The sequence below is a fragment of the Plecotus auritus genome (assembly GCF_963455305.1).
Source record: "Plecotus auritus genome assembly, chromosome: 4".
Lineage (NCBI taxonomy): Eukaryota > Metazoa > Chordata > Mammalia > Chiroptera > Vespertilionidae > Plecotus > Plecotus auritus.
The window spans coordinates 82,305,584-82,326,835 of record NC_137775.1 but is presented as its reverse complement, the minus strand read 5'-3'; the positions used below and the strand labels follow the sequence as shown (position 1 = coordinate 82,326,835).

Below are 21,252 nucleotides of genomic sequence, written 5' to 3'. Positions count from 1 at the left end.
TCCATGTCTGCTTTATTTAAATCTTGAAAATCTCCCTGGTTGCTTTTGACACTTTTGGGTCTGTAGGAGGCTTCCTTTGACTGCCGGGCTGCAGAAACTTCTTCACAGGAGGGAGGTTGCTGATCCTGGTTTTCAGAGCCTGCAATGCACAAAGCACAGCCTCATATGGAGACACAAAACCCACCAGTCATTACACAGGCCAGGGAATCTGAGACCCTCCTAGACAGGACCACCGGTGTCCCCTATATCAGCACCAGCAGGGGGCTGGGAAAGGGGCACCCAGCAAGACAAGAAGATAAGAGAAAGGAAACACAGCTTAATAGCACTTTCTCCAGAGACAGGATTCAGTTCACCGTCTTCTTGCCCACATGGAAACCCTGTGGATTCTCACTCTTGTGCAGATAAGGAAGACTAATGCATCTGTCAGAACAACACAGGGAAAGGCTCCAAACTGAAGAAGTGAATATGTGGGACAACTGGGCTGGAACTGAAGATAGAAAATATAGAAATGTCAACCAGGTGGACAGTCAAAAGCAATCTTTCCTGTGTAAGAGACAGACAGACAGACAGAAAGAGATAAGGGACTGTGGGGAGAGAAACAAGTGTCTGAGAGAAGGAGCAGGAGCTGAGAGAAGGAAATCAGAGGAAGGAGACCTGCTCACACAGACGCAGGTAAGAGAGATGAGGACTCATGTGGGAGGAAGGGAATCCCAGAGAAAATGAGGACAGAAACTGCATGGAACAGGGCTGAGGACAGAGACGCTGAGCCCTAGGTCCCTCTCATTGTGAAAGACAAACTATTCTCAGTGGGGCAGCATCCACCTCCAATTTCCTTGGCAAAACAAGATTCTTTTCCTGCCTCAGACCAGGGCCTACGAGCAAATTTTGAAGACCTGGGGGCAGCGGGGCATGGACAATGCTGCGATCATAACATCGCCAGTCCAAGAGCCCAGATATTAGATTCCAAGATGGGGGATGTGGGTCCCCAGGGCTGTGAAAGGGGTCACCTTCAGCAGCGGGAAGTTGGCCAGAAGGCTGGAGTCAATCTCTTCAACAGAGTAGATAAGTTCAACCAGGTGAATGTCAGCCTTGCTCAGCTTGTTGCCAACCAGGTAGTCTTGTCCATGGCTCTTCAACACCTGGTGCATTGGAGAGAGAAGGTTATGAACTCAGGTGCACTCAGGCTGGGTCCCCCTGCTCCTGCCCAAGTCTCTCCAGCCCGGCTTCCCATCTCCGCTGTCTCCCTGGACAGGTGCAGAGCATCAGACCACCTTCATCTCCCTGACTCAGTGAGACAGAGAGAAGCAGGTCTTTGCTGTTCTTTCCTCACCCTTCAGCTGAAGCCCAGGAAACCATATCCTTTTCCCATCCCCATATCTCTGTGCATGTTGGTCTGGCCCAGGGCTAGCACTGGCTGCACTGTGCTTCTATGTGCTACACGCCCTGAAGCCTCAGCAGCTCTGAGATTTCAGGACTTGCCTCTCCAGGCTGTTCTCTCTATCTCCTTCGGGTAAAGACTCCATCTTCATGACATCCTTCCTCAATCCCGAGAACACTATTTCAGAGTCTATATTTCTCCTCGTGTCTGCTTTTCTCATTTCCTTGTCTACCTATGATGTAGGACCTGAAATAATCCTGGAACAATTTGAACTCACCATTTCTCTTACAACATTGTCTCTTACTCCAAAGCCACCTGTGCCTCTCAATAACATTGGGAGAATTTGCTGTAATTCACATGTGAACTGCCTATGGGTGACTGCACTTGTCTGTAACTTACTTTTAAATGCATCCAAAAATAATGTCTGATTACAGCAGAGTGGGGTGGGAAATATATAATGAAGCAAACATAATTATAAAATGTTAATTTTTAATATAGGTGGTCAGTATATATGAGTTTATTGTACATCTCTTTCAACTTTTCTGTTTCAATTTTTTATAATTAAATATTGGAGAAATATGTGATGTTTATTAAAATTATTGCAGCAATGTGGAAATCATAGAGAAAAAAACACACATGGACCACTGACTAAAGATAACATTTTGGCAAATATGCTTTCAGAGTAGATAGATAGATATGAATGGATAAATAATTAATGACTATAATAAAATATCAGATGCTATATTTTTATATGCATTTTGCATTCACGTAATCATAGGGCTCTTTATTTTCATGGGATCATGGGGCTTTTTATTCATGTGATCATGGAACTCTTTATTTTCCAAGTATAGATACACCTAAATTGCAAAGTCTGTTTAGGTTTTCATCATGTGAAATATGCCTAAACTCTTAGCACCACAAGGACCAGGAGAGTGTACTAGTATGTTCTGATTAATACCAAATTCTTTGCTCTTTGAATAGAACCTCACACATAAGCAACAAATTAACATTTGAGTGAATGAATGATTTAATACTTAATATACATAAGTTCCTCAGTATTAATATTTTTATTTCTATGTAAGCCTCCTGTATCCCTTACAATCCTGTTGCTGTTTTTCATGATTTTTATTTAGCATGATTTCAGGGTGTTTTAATCTGAAATGCCCCCCTTTTACCTTCAAAGAGAAGCATTAACTAATATATGTATTATGTATATTGATGGAACTGTATTTCCTTAGCTTTGCATGACATTCCTCAGAAGTTTGATAGCCATGTCCACAAAATTTGTAGATTATTTATTCCTTAACATCTTTTTATCTGTTTCTTCCTCTCCATCCCACCACCTTTCTCTCTGTTGAGATAATTCTCATCCATCCCAGAAACACTACCGTATCCTCCTGGTGGCAGTTGGTCTCACATTTCCTACCCGTGTTGTCAGCATATTTTCCGATGAGTTGCTTTCCTCATACTCCTCTTGGATGAAAAGCGCCTGCATGGTGTTCTGCAGGATCTACTCCAATCGCTAGTGTGGCTCCAGCTGTGGCCATGAAATGCCATCAAATAGAGAATTCTAAATCGGGTCCTAGTAAACTGAACTTTTGCTGAAGGATTATAACTTGGGTATAACAGGTACATATCCTCCCCACAGCTGATTTTGATAACATCTCTGGAGAGCCAGGGTTCTCCATCGTAGTCAGGAGGGCCCAATGGAAGTGAAGGTCAATGTCCCGGGACTTCCCAGGCACCATTTCTCTTTGTCCTCTAATCTCAGTGCCCCAAACACTGAACAGCCCACTTACCTTTTCAAAGGCTGGGAAATAACGATTTGTTGTTCTCTCTCTGATCTGGGTCATCTTGGCATCTTTTTGATCAGGTGGGCATAGTGGGAAACGCATCGTCATTTCATTCAAATCTGCAATACCTTCTGAATACATATCAATCCTGAAAGACAAAAATGACCCAATTGTCAATTGTCACCTGTTTTTACATGTTATAGTTTAAAAATCTAAGAGAATGGAGTATTGGGAGGTGGCAAAGTAATTCACCTCCATTTGGTGAATTTTTATATACCAGTCATTCAGGTATGATTTCCTCTTAATTTTAACACTTCATATCAAGATGGATATCTACGTCTAAAATTTTTGTTATGCCCATGACCAAATATCCTGACAGAGAACATTAGTGAGGGTTCCAGAGTCACAGACTTGGAAAAATGGTGGAGTCACTGCAGGTACCCAGTGAGATGCTAACTAAGGTTTGCCACCTCTGCTGTGGTTGGTTTGGGGCACAAACTCTATGTGATCCATAGGCTAAAGGCCTGCCACCTGAGGAATCTGCAGGGAGTCCCTGGCACAGACACCTCAGCCATGTCCCTCTCCCTCTCTCACCCTGTTACACCACCCAGGCCTGTTTATATGCCCAATATTAGCAGTTCTTCCAATGAGTCCCCATAGAACACATTTCCCATAGAACACAGTCCCATAGAACACAGTTCCCAACCCTCTCCATTTGCTGATTCTAAACATTGGCCCTGTTTGCACTGCTTAAGACTCCACCTGAAACATCCCCTGAATGGGTGCAATCCTTTATATAGTTCCAACCAGTGCATATTATACAGGAGGTTTTTTCTTTTGTTCTAAACTGGGTTTTCTACAATATTTATAAATATTCCATCTTTATTGAAATACTATATTTACATACCATAAATATCACCCTTTTAAGTGTACTATTCTGTAGTTTTTAGTACATCCTGAAATCATCATCACATTCTCTAATTCCAGAACATTTCCTATCAGGCCCAAAAGAAATTCTGTACTCTTGACCTTCACTCCCTATTTCCCGAAAACTCCTTCCCCAGGAGATCACACAACTACTTTTTGTTTTTTATGGATTTGAATATCTGGACATTTCATATGAATGGAATCATTTTATATATGGCCTTTTGTGTGTGGTTTCTTTCATTTTGTATACTATTTTTTAAGTTCATTCTTGTTGTCACCAACATCAGAATTTTGTCCTCTCCATGGCTAAATTACATTCCAGTGTGTAAATATTCCACTCTTTGTTCATTCATTCACCCGTTGATGGACATATCTGTTGTTTCCACTTTTCAAATATTGTGAGCAACGCTGCTATGAACATTTGTGTGCATGTTGAGGAAAGTCGTCAAGAAGATGTGAATGTCATTTGACCCCCAAGCTGGACCTGGGCAATTGGAGGCTCCCCACTCCCTCCCCTGTGCTTGGAATGTGCTCTCCACATGCCTTCCCAGGGACACAACCTTGAGATAGGAATGCTGTGATGAGACCATCTGGACTTGATGTGTGACCCAGTTAAGGCCTCTATATAAGCTTTTAAGATTCTGGAGGTGGATTCAGAAAACTACTTGTCTTGTGGTCATGAACAAATGTTCTTGTTTATTAAACCTGCCACCTAACAATAAGGACTGGAGGAACTATTTATTCGGTCTCTCCCTGCCCTTCACAGATGGGAGCCAGTTTCAGATTTCACCTGAGGGCTCCCAAGGAGGTCTATGAAGCCATAGTACAAAGTTTAGTGTGGATGTATTTTTTATTACCTTGGGTACATACCTAAGAGGTGGAGGTGCTGACATAGGATAACTTATGTTTAACGTTTCAAGTAAGTGCTACCAGTTCCTTACATAATTTTAGTTTCAATCATGTGGTTCCATCTCAAAAAGAAGGAGAACACCCCCACCACTCCCCATATGTAACTGTATTGAATAAATCTGGCTGCTTCCGTACTGAAAAAAATGCTCCAAGTAACCCTGGCCTCTTGAAAACCTGCCTCTGCTAACCCTTGTCAAGTGGCCAGTCCACACAATGGGCTAGTGAGTTAGGTTCCTGGTAACTGTTCCTGTAATTTCTGGAACTTGAGAATTAGCCCCTTTGTGTCCTTTCCTTCCCAAGTCTTTTCTTTAAAGGCCTGAGCACCTGGAGTCATGATTCCACCATCCTCCTGGCTTCATAGTTCCCTAGTGTTTGGAAACTTCTGTCACTCCCTGTGCTACCTCTGTGGACTGAGTCTTCTTTTCTAATCCCACTGCTTGATTCCACTTCAGTGGAATCCCTCCTCCTCATGCTCCCTGCTGGCCTGGACCTCAGTCTGTACCTCCAAGGCTCATGCTGCTGTTGGTCATGATCCTCTGATACAATCCGGATCATTCAAGGAAGACTCTAAATTGTTATTGTTTATTAAAAAACAGAAAAAATACCTACAGGGCTCTCTCCTTTATGTCTTTCCCATAGAGGTTGTGTTTGGCGGCAATGTAGTTGAGAATGGCTCTGGTCTGTGCCAGCTTCATCCCATCGATTTCCACCATGGGCACTTGCTGGAACATCAAAGACCCATCTTTTGAAAAAAGAAAAGAAAAAGTAGAGTGAACTGTCTCATGGATCACAGTCTTTTAAGTGGATAAAGGGTTTGTTGAAATTATCAGGTAATACTTCAACAAAATGGCATTTTGTTCTTAGTTTTTTATAGTCCTTTTTCTTACCAATCTGCTTTTTATTTTTTAACTCATTATTTTATTTACCTTTTTATTTCCCATCAGATACATGGTAGCTGCCTGTATTATTTTTGCGATTGATATATCTTTGTGGATATTTTAAAAAGAAGCTGGAGAGAGGCTGCAGCAGGCTGCCAGCCAGATGGAAAGTTCCCACAGGAACTCTCGTGGTGTTCACGGCATTTAAGGCAGGTTTGGAGAGAGATTTTCATGTAGAGGTCTCTTTCCCTGACTTCAGCATCTGCAGTATTGCTAGGATATTACCTGGCAACAAACCATGGAGATAATTCAAAGCAACTGCGGGGCCAATTTCTACTCTCTTCACCCTGATGCATGTGTTGAAGTGTCGGTGTATAGGTGGGGTCCTCAGCGGACACAGCTCCTCATGGTGGGTGCAGAAAGAAGGAGAAGCAAGGAGCGGGCATTCCAGGTCACAAGGGATGATTCGTTGGCGAATATTCTGAGTTCAAGCCCTTCCTAGCCCTGAGTGAGTGATGAAACCTGCTCAAGGAGCCCCACCCTTACACTTGAACTACTTTTCTTCCTTTTTCACCCACCCTCCAGCTCCCACCATACACACACATAGGCATTGCCTGGTGTTCAAATCTCACTCTTGACTTTATAGATTCCCTCATCAGAGCAATTTAGATACATAGTCTTACCATTTCTTAATTTTTCCAAGTCTTCTGGCCTTTCCAAAAATTGTTCTTCAAACTGGAATCAGAAAGAGTAAAGGAGTTCTAGTTATTCATTTCACAGCATTACCGAACTTTTAACCTTAAATGACCTCTGTCTGGTACATCATATGGAGGAGGTAAGATTTCTGAGTTTGGCATGATGCACGAAGGAGCACAATCACACCATTTGGAAATTCAGATTAGAGCCATCAAGAACAGAGCATGAAGCAAAATAAGCCAGTCAGAGAAAGACAAGTATCACATGATCGTGTAGAATCTAATGAACAAAATAAACTGATGAACAAAACAGATCCAGAGACATTGAAACATGCAATAGACTAACGTATTTCTTTCTTTCTTTCTTTTTTTTTTTTTCCAAATTTTTATTAAGGTATTATATGTGTACATATCTTACCATTGCCCCCCCCACCCCACTCCCATACCTGCCCTCACCCCCCAATGTTTTGCATCCGTTGGTTACTCTTATATGCATGCATACAAGTCCTTCAGTTGATCTCTTATTTCCCCCACCTCTCCCTAACCTTACTGCTGTAATTAGACACTCTGTTTGATGCTTTACTGCCTCTGTAACTATCTTTTGGTTCATCAGTTTATAATGTTTTTCATTATCCCTAAATGAGTGAGATCATGTGGTATTTTTCTTTCATTGACTGGCTTATTTCACTTAGCATAATGTTCTCTAATTCCATCCAGGTGTCTACAAATGGTAGTAATTCCTTCTTTTTTATGGCAGCATAGTATTCCATTGTGTAGATGTACCACAGTTTTCTGATCCAGTCATCTGCTGACGGGCACCTAGGCTGTTTCCAAATCTTAGCTATTGTAAATTGTGCTGCTATGAACATAGGGGTGCATATATCCTTTCTGATTGGTGTTTCTGGTTTCTTAGGATATATTCCTAGGAGTGGGATTACTGGGTCAAATGGGAGTTCCATTTTCAGTTTTTTGAGGAAACTCCATACTGTTCTCCACAGTGGCTGCACCAGTCTGCATTCCCACCAGCAGTGCACGAGGGTTCCTTTTTCTCCGCATCCTCGCCAACACTTGTTGTTTGTTGATTTGTTGATGATAGCCATTCTGACAGGTGTGAGATGGTATCGCATTGTCGTTTTGATTTGCATCTCTCGGATAATAAGTGACTTTGAGCATGTTTTCATGTGTCTCTTGGCCTTCCTTCTGTCTTCTTTCAAAAAGATTCTATTTAGGTCCGTTGCCCATTTTTTTATTGGATCATTTATCTTCCTTTTATTAAGTTGTATAAGCTGCCTGTAGATGTTGGAAATTAAACCTTTATCAGTGATACCATTTGCAAATATGTTCTCCCATACAGTGGGGTTTCTTGTTGTTTTGTTGATGGTTTCTTTTGCTGTGCAAAAGCTTTTTATTTTGATGTAGTCCCATTTGTTTATTTTCTCTTTGGCTTCCATTGCCCTAGGGGCAGTATCACTGAAAAAGTTCTTTTGGCATATGTCTGAGATTTTGCTGCCTGTGGATGCCTCTAGTATTTTTATGGTTTCCCGTCTTATATTTAAGTCCTGTATCCATTTTGAGTTTATTTTTGTGTATGGTGTAAGTTGGTGATCTAGTTTCATTTTTTTGCATGTATCTGACCAATTTTCCCAACACCATTTATTGAAGAGACTGTCTTGACTCCATTGTATGCTCATGCCTCCTTTGTCAAATATTAATTGCGCATATTGGTTTGGGTCGATATCTGGATTCTCTATTCTATTCCATTGATCTATATGTCTGTTCTTGTGCCAGTACCAGGCTGTTTTGAGAACAGTGGCTTTGTAATACAGCTTGAAATCTGGTATTGAGATCCCTCCTACTTTATTCTTCTTTCTCAGGATTGCTGTGGCTATTCGGGGTCTTTTTTTATTCCAGATGAATTTTTGGAGAGTTCTTTCTAGGTCTGTGAAATATGCCGTTGGTATTTTAATGGGGAGTGCATTGAATCTATAGATTGCTTTGGGTAGTATGGACATTTTGATGATGTTGATTCTACCAATCCATGAACATGGTATGTTCTTCCATCTGTTTACATCTTCCTCTATCTCTTTTTTCAGTGTCCTGTAGTTTTCCGCATATAGGTCTTTTACCTCCTTGGTTAGGTTTATTCCTAAGTATCTTAATTTTTTTGGTGCGATGGAAAATGGGATTGCTTTTTTAGTCTCTCTTTCTGTAAGTTCACTGTTGGTGTATAGAAATGCCATAGATTTCTTGGCGTTAATTTTGTATCCTGCTACCTTGCCGAATTCATTTATTAAGTCTGTTAGTTTTTTGATAGAGTCTTTCGGGTTTTTTATGTACAATATCATGTCATCTGCAAATAGGGACAGCTTTACTTCTTCTTTTCCAATTTGGATGCCTTTTATTTCTTCTTCTTGTCTAATTGCAATGGCTAATACTTCCAGTACTATGTCAAACAGGAGTGGTGAGAGTGGGCATCCCTGTCTTGTTCCTGTTCTTAGGGGAAATGGTTTTAGTTTTTGCCCATTGAGTATGATGTTAGCTGTGGGTTTATCATATATAGCTTTTATTATGTTGAGGTATGATCCTTCTATTCCCACCTTGTTGAGAGTTTTTATCAAGAAAGGGTGTTGGATTTTGTCAAATGCTTTTTCTGCATCAATTGATATGACTATGTGATTTTTATCTTTCAATTTGTTTATGTGATGTATCACATTTATTGATTTTCGGATATTGAACCATCCTTGCATTCCTGGGATAAACCCTACTTGGTCATGGTGTATGATCTTTCTGATGTACTGCTGGATCCGATTTGCTAGAATTTTGTTGAGGATTTTGGCATCTACATTCATGAGGGATATTGGCCTGTAATTCTCTTTCATTGTGTTGTCTTTATCTGGTTTTGGTATTAGGGTGATGCTGGCTTCATAGAAGGAGCTTGGAAGTGTTCCTTCCTCTTGAATTTTTTGGAATAGTCTGAGGAGGATAGGTTTTAGTTCTTCCTTGAATGTTTGGTAAAACTCTCCTGTGAAGCCGTCTGGCCCCGGGCTTTTGTTTGCCGGAAGCTCTTTGATGACTGCTTCAATTTCTTCCATAGTTACTGGCATATTGAGCTGTTTAGATTCTTCCTGATTGAGTTTTGGAAGGTTATATTTTTCTAGGAATATGTCCATTTCCTCCAGGTTGTCCAGTTTGTTGGAATAGAGTTGTTCGTAGTATTTTTTAACAATCCTTTGTATTTCGGCGGGATCTGTTGTTATTTCACCTCTTTCATTTCTGATTTTGTTTATTTGTGTCCTCTCTCTTTGCTTCTTGGTGAGCCTGGCTAGAGGTTCATCAATCTTGTTTATCCTTTCAAAGAACCAGCTCTTGGTTTTGTTGATCTTTTGTATTGTTTCTTTGGTCTCTATGTCGTTTATCTGTGCTCTGATCTTTATTATTTCCTTCCTTCTGCTTACACTGGGCTTTTCTTGTTGCTCTTTTTCTAACTCTTTGAGTTGTTGGGTTAGGTAATTTATTACCCCTGTTTCTTGTTTTTTGCAGTAGGCTTGTAGAGCTATGAACTTCCCTCTCAAGACTGCTTTCGCTGTGTCCCATAGATTTTGGATTGTAGTGTTTTCATTGTCATTTGTTGTCATGATGTTTTTTATTTCTTCTTTGATTTCTCTGGTAACCCAGTCATGGTTTAATAGCATGCTGTTTAGTCTCCATGTGTTTGATTTCTTTGGGTTGTTTTTATTGTAGTTGATTTCCAGTTTTATGCCACTGTGGTCTGAGAAGATGCTTGATATGATTTCTATCTTCTTGAATTTGAAGAGACTTTGCCTATGTCCCAACATATGGTCTATCTTTGAAAATGACCCATGTGCACTTGAGAAGAATGTATATTCTGTGGCTTTGGGGTGAAATGTTCTGAAGATGTCAATTAATTCCATCTGGTCTAGTGAGTCATTTAGGATTGATGTTTCTTTGCTGATTTTTTGTTTAGAGGGTTTGTCCAATGGTGATAGTGGGGTATTAAAGTCTCCTACTATGATTGTATTGCTGTCAATCTCTCCCTTGATATCCTCCAGGAGTTTTTGTATGTATTTGGGTGCTCCTGTATTGGGTGCATATATGTTTACCAGAGTTATTTCTTCTTGTTGGATTGCTCCCTTTAGTATTATGAAGTGGCCTTCCTTATCTCTTGTTATGTCCTTCAGTTTGAGATCTAATTTGTCAGATATAAGTATTGCTACCCCAGCTTTTTTTTCAGTTCCATTTGCCTGGAAAACCTTTTTCCATCCCTTCACCCTCAGTCTGTGTGCGTCTTTTTTTCTGAGGTGGGTTTCTTGTAGACAGCAGATATATGGGTCATGTTTTCTTATCCAATCCATTACCCTATGTCTTTTGATTGGGGCATTTAATCCGTTTACATTTAAAGTTATTATTGATAGGTACTTATTTGTCGCCATTCCTATTCTTTACACCTGTGTTCCTTCTTCGCTTCCTATTTCTTTTTTTTTTTTTTTTACAGCAGACCCTTTAGCATTTCTTGCATTGCTGGTTTGGTGGTAATAAATTCCCTTAGTTTTTTTTTGTCTGTGAAGCTCCTGATTTCACCTTCAATTTTGATTGACAGCCTTGCTGGGTACAGTATTCTTGGATTCAGACCCTTCCTTTGCATGACTTTGTATATTTCATTCCATTCCCTTCTGGCCTGATGAGTTTCTGTTGAGAAATCAGTTGCTAGTCTGATGGGGGTTCCTTTGTATGTAACTTTCTGTCTCTCTCTTGCCGCTTTTAAGATTCTTACTTTGTCGTTGGTGTTTGCCAATTTAATTATAATGTGCCTTGGCGTCGGTCTTTTGGGGTTCATTTTGCTTGGGACTCTGTGAGCTTCTTGGATTTGTGTGGGTTTTTTCTTCTCTATATCAGGGAAATTTTCTGTCATTATTTCTTCAAATAGGTTTTCTATTCCTTGCTCAGCTTCCTTTCCTTCTGGAACCCCTATTATGCGGATGTTGTTTTGTTTCGTGTTGTCCCAAAGTTCCCTTAGGCTCTCCTCCTGCCTTTTAATTTTTTTTTCTAGAAGTTGCTCTACTTGGGTATTTTTTCCCATCTTGTCTTCTAGCTCACTGATGCGGTCCTCTGCTTCTTCTAGTCTACTCTTGATGCTTTCTATTGAGTTCTTTACAGCAGCGATGTCATTTTTCATTTCTTCTTGGTTCTTCTTCATTTCCTCTTGGTTCTTGCTCATATTGTCAAATTTGTCTTTCATTCTTTTCAGCCACCTTATGACCATTTCTCTGAATTCTTTTTCTGGAAGGTTGCTTGCTTCCATTTCGTTTACTTCCTTTTCTGGTGATGCCTGCTTTTCTTTCATATGCGGGCTGTGTCTTTGTCTCCCCACGGTCTCTCTTCTCTGGGTGTCTGGTTATGTAGTTCTCTCTCTCCTGCGTCGATTTAAAGGCACAAAATACAGCACTACCAGGTACAACACACAAGGCACTGAACAGAAATGTATTCACGATATTAATAACCTCCAATAAAGGTGACCACCAGAGAAAGGCAAATTAGGGGATAGTAGAGAAAGAAGAAGAGGAAAAAGAAAGAAAGAAGAAAAAAAAAGGGGTGTCAAAATGAAATTGGGAAAAGGGAAAAAAAAAAGAAGAAAAAAAAGTAAGAGAGACAAGAAAGAGACTAAGAGAGAAAGGGAAACAGACTATATATATTGGGGATAAAACTCCAATAGAACAATCACTTATCCCAGCAAATGCCAGCAACAAGTACCTGGGGATTAATACAAACTACAACACCAACTAATATTGAGTGAGGCAAGGGAAAACAGAAGCACTAAACAAACAAAAAAATAAACAAAAGAAGAATAAGCAAAACAATCTCACAAAAAAGCATAAAAATTCGATATAATCTACATTCAAACGAACAACAACAAAAGGACAGAGAGAAAAACAATTTTTTGGATAGTTAAGACAGCGAAGAGAGAGGTGTGTATGGACTTAGAGCAGGGGATTGGAGATTAGATATATAAGTAGGGTGAAATTTTAAAAGGGGGTAAACAGAAAGTATAGGGAAAATCTAAAGCAGGAAAGGGGTAAGATAAACAGGACACTGAAAAGGGAAAAGTGAGGAAGAGAGTGATGGCATAAAGGTAGATTTGAGATAGAGTAAAATGATGCTAAAGGAAAGATAAAAATAGAATGTAGAACATTAATCCCAAAACAAAATGAAGAGAAAATAAAATGACACTTAAAAAAAAAAAAGATAAAATAGCAGTAGTAATAATACGGATTGAAAATAAAAATGTAATAATTAAAAAGGTAAAATCAAGTGAGGAAAAAAATTAGTTTCTTGAGTAAAAGATGCAAAAAATGAAAATAAAAAAATAAAAAATAAAAATAAAATGTGGAGTAGTGAAGGTCATTCACTTCCTCTGTTGTTCTGTTTGGCACGCCTGTTTCTCAGTCCGGACAGTATTGCAGTTCCCTGCGTTCCACTGCTCTTCAGTGATGTAAGCCAGTCCTGATTTTAAGCAGGCGGTGTGTCTTAATTCGTATTCCTTTATTTTTTATTACACAAGAGTCAATTTGTGATTCAGCCCCTGGGTGGCAGTGTTTCTGGATTGACTTCCGGGTTTATCTATGGCCTCTCTAGGGAGTGTTAGAGCCTTCTTTCCCTGGTTTGTGGGAGTGGGCTGCCTCAGAGCTGGCTCTCCGATGGTCACTCCCCGCTCCGATCCCCAGGTTCCAGAAAAACAACTTTCCCCTGCAGTCTCCCAGGGTGTCCCCAACTGGGTGAACCTATGAATTGGGCTTAGTAATCAGAAGCAAGAATTTCAAGAGGAAAAAGCCCAAGTGTGCGCACTCCGTGGCTGCGCGTAAGTCTAGCACACCCCTGAAATTCTTAGGGTGTCCCTGCACTTCAGATCAAAATGGGTTGCTTTTTAGAGAGCCCTTCTGTTAGCAGCTCTGAGGACCCCCTTCCACATTCACAGATCACGCCAGCCCCAGCAGCCACAGATTTTTCTAGGCACAGACTTCCCTGGTCCTCCAGCTCCCGCAAAACGCGCGTTCCTCTCTTGCGCTGGGACCAGAGACCTCACCTTATCCTAGGCGAAATCTGACCTTTCCGTGGTGGAGTGTAGAGCTCCTCTGAACCCGTGTGTTTGCGCCAATTGGGGAGCGTTGTTCTGGGGCTCGCAGCTGTTCCGTGGGTGCCGCAGTTGTGGATTCTCAGGCTTCCGATAAGCTCCACTTTCGGTTCCAGATGGCGGCGACTCCGCATCCAAGCCCGCAGCTCCGGGAGGGGACCCAGCCGCAGTGGGAGCTGCCAGGTCAGGGGAACCCCGTCTAGCAGTCTCCCACCTTCTTCTGGAGTTCAGCTGTCCCCCAACTTGCCAACAAACACTCCTAGTGCGACCCTCAGCTGTTCTTTCTTTCTGCTCCGGGACAAGGCTCGGAACACGTCTGTCTATTCCGCCGCCATTTTTCTCCCTCTAGACTAACGTATTTCTGAAGGAAGTGGCGGGGGTTGGGGGGCTGGAAGAGTTTGACCAAAGAATTTATGTATGTTTAGCCCATAGACAAACAATATTGTGGGGAAGGCCTGGGGAATGGGCGGGAGTAGGGAAGAGGGGGTGATGGGGGGGGGGAGGCAATGGAATATCTGTAATACTTTCAACAATAAAGGTATTTTAAAAAGAGGACAGAGCATGGTTTGCAGCACTTAACTGCTCACATGTGGAAGTTCCATTCACTTCCACCTGCTTTTACATCTGTCAATGCTTTGGGAGGGGAGTGTTATAGGAGGGAAGGGACTGGGAAGTTCTTCTAGTTATGGAGTTTTAATATCTCAGGAAAGCCTTTCTCTCCATATGAGACAGGGCAGGGAATTGTGTGTCCCCCAGCATGGGGTATCCATGGGCACATAACCATCTAAGATGCTGTCACCAAGGTGACAATTACACCACTTCTTTTTATTTTATAGTTTAAAAGGGGTATTTTATGATAAAAGTTTGGTCTCTAGCTTGCTGAGTGGAACAGTCTATTGTGGATCTACATAATCCCATAGGGGAAGACCAGATAGATAGTAAGTTATATGTGCAGCAATTTATAAAGCTTCCAGTTCAAGACAAACATAAAGGTCATCAAGGGAGGGTGGCCAAGATAGGATGGCATTGGCTTGTGTGATGTTGCTTGTGAGGCTAATGGAGATGAAAATGATTGTGAAGATCAATGTTTGGGAGCAGAGAACCCAGAAATTCTGACCAAGATCCTTACCCCACACCTTCTTCAGTAAAGCTGGGATGGAGTAGAGGAAGCCTGAGCTGTTCTCAACATCACCTGCTAATCACCCTCCTGTGCTGAACTCATCCTGCCCACAGGCTCCGAACACATCCCTGAACCCCAGAGCTGAAGTCAGGGTGGGTTTATGGAGAAAAAAAAGCTGCATGGCACTATTTGTATTTTTTGTGTACTTTCTTACTCATGAAATTAAGAAAGAGCCAGGCTCAAGTCCCCATGCCTTCATGAACCAATGAAGAAAGTATAATCCTGGCTCAGGTAAACATGTTGATATGAGGCTGAAGGGAGCACATTAAAGCTCCTGTGTCCATCACCTGAAACTCCCCTTTACTGCTCTGATTTGTGGGACAAAGTTTCCTGAGTTCATCCATGACTCCCTCTCCTAAAAACCCTCAGAGTTGCTGAGTCACTCTGATGTGGACTGAGAGAGATGTGTTTTTCTCATTGACACCTCTAGAGGGCAGAGCTCAACAGAGTGCCACAGAAACCTACCAATTTTCCATGCAGAATCTGGAATTTTGACACTGCAAATCAAGCATGTCAAACTCAAAGGCTCACGCGGGCCAAATAAACAAGACTTAAGTTTATGTGGGCCGCAAAAAAACAAAAGCTTCAATTTTCATAGAAACGTAGGTTTATTTCCATAGAGACATGCTGAATACAAAAGACTGAATAAATGAGTCATCGTTAACATAAAATAATAGAACATTTTAATAAAAATTAATATTTTTTTCTTGAACATTAACTTAGCAGACACTGAATGACTGCACAAATTAATAAGGATAACACAAATAAACCTATTTTTCTTGTTCTCCAAAAGCAAGATATTTCCTGTTGCACATACCAAACAAGTCAGTTTAAGACTAATGAGCTGGCAATCAGGTGCTAGAATATTCGCTGCTAGTATTAGTGGAGAGAAATGGTACGTCTGTGCATAAGGCACGTAAGTGAAATGAATGCAACACGATTATAGTAATCAATCATTAGTGAATGTTGTAGTTCATTATTAATAATTATGTATAACAGGATATTGTAAAAATTAAGTTATGAGATTTTTATTAAAACGTTTCTTACATTAACGTTATATTGGCTGGGCCACAAAAATATTCGCTGTGGGCCACATGTGGACCGTGGGCCGCGAGTTTGACATGCTGGCTGTAAATGCTTGGATGTCCTCCTAGACCTAAATGCTTCCATGCCTCCTTTTAACCACCTGTTCACTTGTCTGCATCCTGACTGGAATGTAAGCTTCCTGAGGGTAGGGACCTTGTCTGCCTTGTTCATCCATGTCTCCCCAGAACCAAGCACAGAACCTGGCACTTAAAGGTGCTCAACAAAATCATTGCTGAGTTCATGCTTTAAGTCTTTAACAGGCAGCTTGTTATAATCTGTTCCTCTCCACTTTTGTGGTTATATCTTCATTTTAATTACATTACATTCTAATATTATAGTTTTTATCCTTTTATTTTAAAAATTTCTAGCATGTACAAAATAAAATTACAAAGATCCTCTTTGTTTCCATCACCCAGCTACAATCATTATCACACAAGCCAATCTTGTGTCATCTATATGCCCACCCACTCTCCCTATCTTGTGAAGATTTGAAACAACCCCATATACAGTATCATTTAATACTTAACTCTTTAATTTATATTTCTAAAACATTAGACTTATTATTAAAATAACCACAATATCACAAATAACTAAAAAATTAACAGTGATTTTTAATATCCTCTAATATTCAATCAATAGTTGTATATGTGTCATATTTTACTGTTCATTAAAATCAAAATAAGGTCCATAAATTATGTTTAGTGGCTATTTTTTTGGTTTCCTTTAAAATTTTCCTGTACTGCCCTGACCGGTTTGGCTCAGTGGATAGAGCGTCGGCCTGCGGACTGAAGGGTCCCAGGTTCGATTCCAGTCAAGGGCATGTACCTTGGTTGCGGGCACATCCCCAGTAGGAGGTGTGCAGGAGGCAGCTGATCGATGTTTCTCTCCCATCGATGTTTCTAACTCTCTCTCCCTCTCCCTTCCTCTCTGTAAAAAAATCAATAAAATATATTTAAAATAAAATAAAATAAAATAAAATTTTCCTGTACTCTTACATTGGCAGGATTTTTTAAAATTTTATTGGTCAAATAGTCCAATTCCTTCCTAATATGCATACTTTTTTTTATTTAAGGCAAAACCATTCACAGGCCATCTAGTATGGCAATCTCCTCGCTTATGTGAGAAAGTACTTTAATACAGTTTATTTTAGGCTCAACTTAAGTTGACAGAACTCAGAACCCACCTCGACTCCAGCTGCAGCCAGGAGCCACCTGATGGGCTCCATTCGGCCTCGTGCATTGAAGTAGTGAAGCTTGGGCTTCCCGGCCATGAAGCAGCCTACTGGTTTCTGTAAACATGAGTGAATGCATTCATGAATGAATGAAACCATAGAAGCAAACTTTTTTATGGTGTACATTTGGGGTGAAGTATCTGCTTTCTTAATGCTGGAATTGGTGGGGTCCCATGAGGTCTTCCTTTGCCCATATTCTCACCCAATAGTGGCCATTGGTGTCAAATTGCACCAAGTAAGTCTCAGGTGGCCATTTGTCCTCACTCTGAGGATATAAACAGAGCAGCCTGGATCCCACACAGGAGAAGCAAGCCAGCCCATGAGCGGCCTTCAAGCCAGAGGAATTAGGCACAGGGAGGAGGAGAAGGGAGCAGAGTTAGTCCTCTGCTCTTTGGCTGTCGTGCTGCTCTTGTTCAAATGCGTGCAGTGGGGCTTAGTGCTGGCCTGGTAGTCACCAACACCTTCTAAGTTCTCTGCGCACAAGAAGAGGTTCATTCCTCTTTTCTACTGGAATTCTCTATTTTTCCACCGCTGGATGAATTTTATTTTCCATTTAGAAAAAGGGATGTTAGTGCATTACCTTTGTAGTACAAGGAAAGGAACGAACATGTTTAGTGTCTACCACATAATGGACATTTTCTGATTCTTATCCTTATTTAATCTTGGTAAAAATGACTTGAGGTAGATCTTGTATTATTCTAAGTTTATAGTTGGGGGTTCTGATGGCTATAGAGGTTAAGCAACTGGCTAAAATAAATGGTAAACCTATCATTTGAACACACTTAAAAAACACTTATATTGGACACCAAAGTCTTGGAGCTTCTCTAAAACAGTATTTTGTAAACTATGGATTGTGATCCCTCAGTGTGCTGTGAAATCAGAACAGTGGGTTCTGACTAGCATTTTCCATTTGAAATATAATAGGAAATATCAGTGCACCATATGTAGTAAGTCTAACTACATACTAAATAAGATTTTAATTTTAGTTACACTTACACTGTGTGTGAGAGTGTATATGTGACTGTATGCTCTGGTTTGTTGTAAAATGTAAGAAATTCATTTGTCTGGGTCAGCCAAACAAGTCTGACAGCTGTTGCCCTTTTCTAAGGTTTCTCTGCACCACTTTCTGGATAATTCTTTGCTGTGGGGGGCAGTCCTGAGCATTGGAGGATATTTACTTTAGCAGCATCCCTGACCTCTACCCACGAGATGCCAGTAGCGTAGTGCCCTGTCCCTCTCTCCCATCAAGACAAACCCCAAATAAAATCACCTCTGGCTGAGCACCCCTGCTCTGTTCCAAGCTGGGACAGCAGCACATCGATGGGAGGAGTCAGAGACAGCTCCTCACATAATGACTGGGAAATTCCAGCAAAGGTCTGGGGCAGGTTTTATCAGTGATGTGAGTACAAAGGCACAGGAGAAATTAAAAAGCAAAGATTTGCTCTTCCCGAAAGTGGCCAGAGGTGACCTCTGAAAATGATTCACTATTCACTTGAGCCAGAAAATCCCACAAAATCATGCAAATCAAGAGGTTCAAACCTTCCTGTTCTTTGCCCAGGCCATCAAGGGTATGCATATTCAAAAAGCCACCACGTATCCGAAGGATGCCACTTTATAGAAGCTATGTGTGCCATTCCGTTGTTACAATGGTGGAGCTGGTAGGTGTGCCCAGGCAAGGATTCAATTGCCTAGACTTAGGGGGAGGGACAATTTCTGTGCCATTCTTAGTCACTAGACATCTGGTCAGAAAATATTTGTAAGCATTTTTGCAAGGTTTTGTGGTTAATTTCTTAGCAACACATATGTCTTCACGCAATAGTTATATTTGTAAAAGGTACAAGAAATTTGAATTTTATATGTCAAAAGGTAACCGAAGATTAACATTGCAATTACCAGTAAGCAATAAATGCTGTGTTCCATTCTGCCTTTTCTCAAGGCTGCAGCCAACCCTCTGTTTTCTTAAAGTGTGTAAATAAAGCCCTGTGTTGTCATTCCCTATTTAGCCTCTTTTACAGCTTAGAGAACTACTGCTTGGGCCACAGGTGTCCTCAGTAAAGCTACAAATTCCGGTTTAAAGAGAGAGAACTCTGCGAGTAGGGGAGGAAGCCCCCTCCCTTTCCCATGCTCCCCCTTCTTAGGAGAAGCAGCACTTCTCATTCCCCTCCCCCTGATCTATTTGTTGTACAGTCCCTGTCCATCCTTATAAAAACCTCTGTCAGCACTGACTGGTTTGGCTCAGTGGATAGAGTGTCGGCCTGCGGACTCAAGGGTCCCGGGTTCGATTCCGGTTGGAGGCATGTACCTTGGTTGTGGGCACATCCCCAGTGGGGGAGTGTGCAGGAGGCAGCTGATTGATGTTTCTCTCTCATCAATGTTTCTAACTCTCTCTACCTCTCCCTTCCTCTTTGTAAAAAATCAATAAAATATATTTTAAAAAACCACAAACAAACAAACAAACAAAAACCTCTGTCAGCACTGAGATCTCAAGATGGTTCTTTGAGGACTGGGAAAAGTCCCCCATCTTCTCAAGATGCAGCACTCAAATAAACATCTTTCCTTTTTCACCAGCACCTGTCTCGTGAGTTTGGCTCTCGTTGTAAAGGCAGCCGAATCTGGGTTTGGTTACAAAAAGAGTTTAAATGTTCCAAAGGATATTTATTTATTTACTAGAGGCCCGGTGCACAAAATTCATGCATTGCGGGGGGGGGGGGGGGTGCCCTAAGCCAACCTGTGCCCTCTCACAGTCTGGGACCCCTTGCTCCTTACCGCCGCCTGCTTGCTGCTCCCTACCGCTCAACTCGCTGCTCTTTAGTGCTGCCTCAGAGGCTTCCACCACCGCTGCACCACTGCCGCTGCACTCACCAGCTGTGAGCCCAGCTTCTGGCTGAGCAGTGTTTCCCCTGTGGGAGCGCACTGACCACCAGGGGGCAAATCCTACATTGAGCATCTGCCCCCTGGTGGTCAGTTCATAGCAGCCAGTCATTCCACTGTTTGGTCGATTTGCATATTAGGGTTTTATTATATAGGATAGGATATTGAATGTAAATTGTAAATGAAAAATAAAATTTTAAAAAGAAACAAATAAAATTTTAGATCTGAAAATTTTAATGAATATATATATATATTTAATTCTCACCTGAGGATGTTTTTCAAATTGATTTTTAGAGAGAGAAACATCCATGTGACAGAGAAATACCAGTAGGCTGCCTCTGCACCTGCTGACCCAGCGGGATCTAACCTAAACCTAAGTATGTGACCTAACCTACAGTCCAACAGGAAGTCCTTTGGTGTACAGGTTGAGACCCCAACCAATTGAGCCACCTGGCCAGGGAAGATCTGAAAAAAATTTTAAATGTACCTCCAGGCCCTGGTTGGTGTGGATCTGTAGTTAAAGTGTCTTCCCACGCACCAAAGGGTCATGGGTTCGATTCCAGGTGAGGGCACATACACAGGTTGTGGGTTCCATCCCTGGTGAATTGCTTGGGCAAGTGATCGATGTTTCTCTTTCTCTTTCCCTCTCCCTTCCTCTCTCTCTAGAATCAATGAAAAGAAACATATCCTTAGAGGAGGACTTACAAAGAAAAAAAAATGCTGGTTTGGTTCAGTGGATAGTGCTTCTGCAGGCAGACTGAAGGTTACGGGGTTGTTTTTCGATCAAGGGCACACGTACCTGGGTTGCAGGCTCAATCCGGTGCCCTGGTCAGGGATTCAGCAAGAGGCAACCAATTGATGTCTCTCACATTAGTTTCTGTCTTTCTCCCTCCCTTCTACTCTCTGTAAAAAAAAAAAAAAAAAAAAAGCCGAAACCGGTTTGGCTCAGTGAATAGAGTGTCGGCCTGCGGACTGAAGGGTCCCGGGTTCGATTCCGGTCAAGGGCATGTACCTTGGTTGCGGGCACATCCCCAGTGGGGAGTGTGCAGGAGGCAGCTGATCGATGTTTCTCTCTCATCGATGTTTCTAGCTCTCTATCCCTCTCCCTTCCTCTCTGTAAAATATCAATAAAATATATTAAATTTAAAAAAAAAAAA

General features: G+C 41.3%; 1 protein-coding gene across 2 annotated transcripts in view; it reads right to left on the bottom strand.

Annotated features, from left to right (window-relative positions):
• LOC308246626 (glutathione S-transferase A2) overlaps nt 1–17,263 on the bottom strand; it is a gene marked incomplete at both ends in the record, with an annotated part of 36,778 nt that extends 19,515 nt beyond the window's left edge. Inside the window, 6 exons of one of the 2 annotated variants that reach the window (XM_080665033.1) lie at nt 17–139; nt 1,008–1,139; nt 3,178–3,319; nt 5,617–5,749; nt 6,569–6,620; nt 17,177–17,263. In XM_080665033.1, the coding sequence (XP_080521159.1) occupies nt 17–139; nt 1,008–1,139; nt 3,178–3,319; nt 5,617–5,749; nt 6,569–6,620; nt 17,177–17,263 (669 nt within the window). Of the gene's footprint in view, nt 1–16; nt 140–1,007; nt 1,140–3,177; nt 3,320–5,616; nt 5,750–6,568; nt 6,621–17,176 lie in introns of those variants that run through there. The other variant, XM_080665034.1, reaches the window with a different exon arrangement.
• Nucleotides 17,264–21,252: the final 3,989 nt, after the last annotated feature.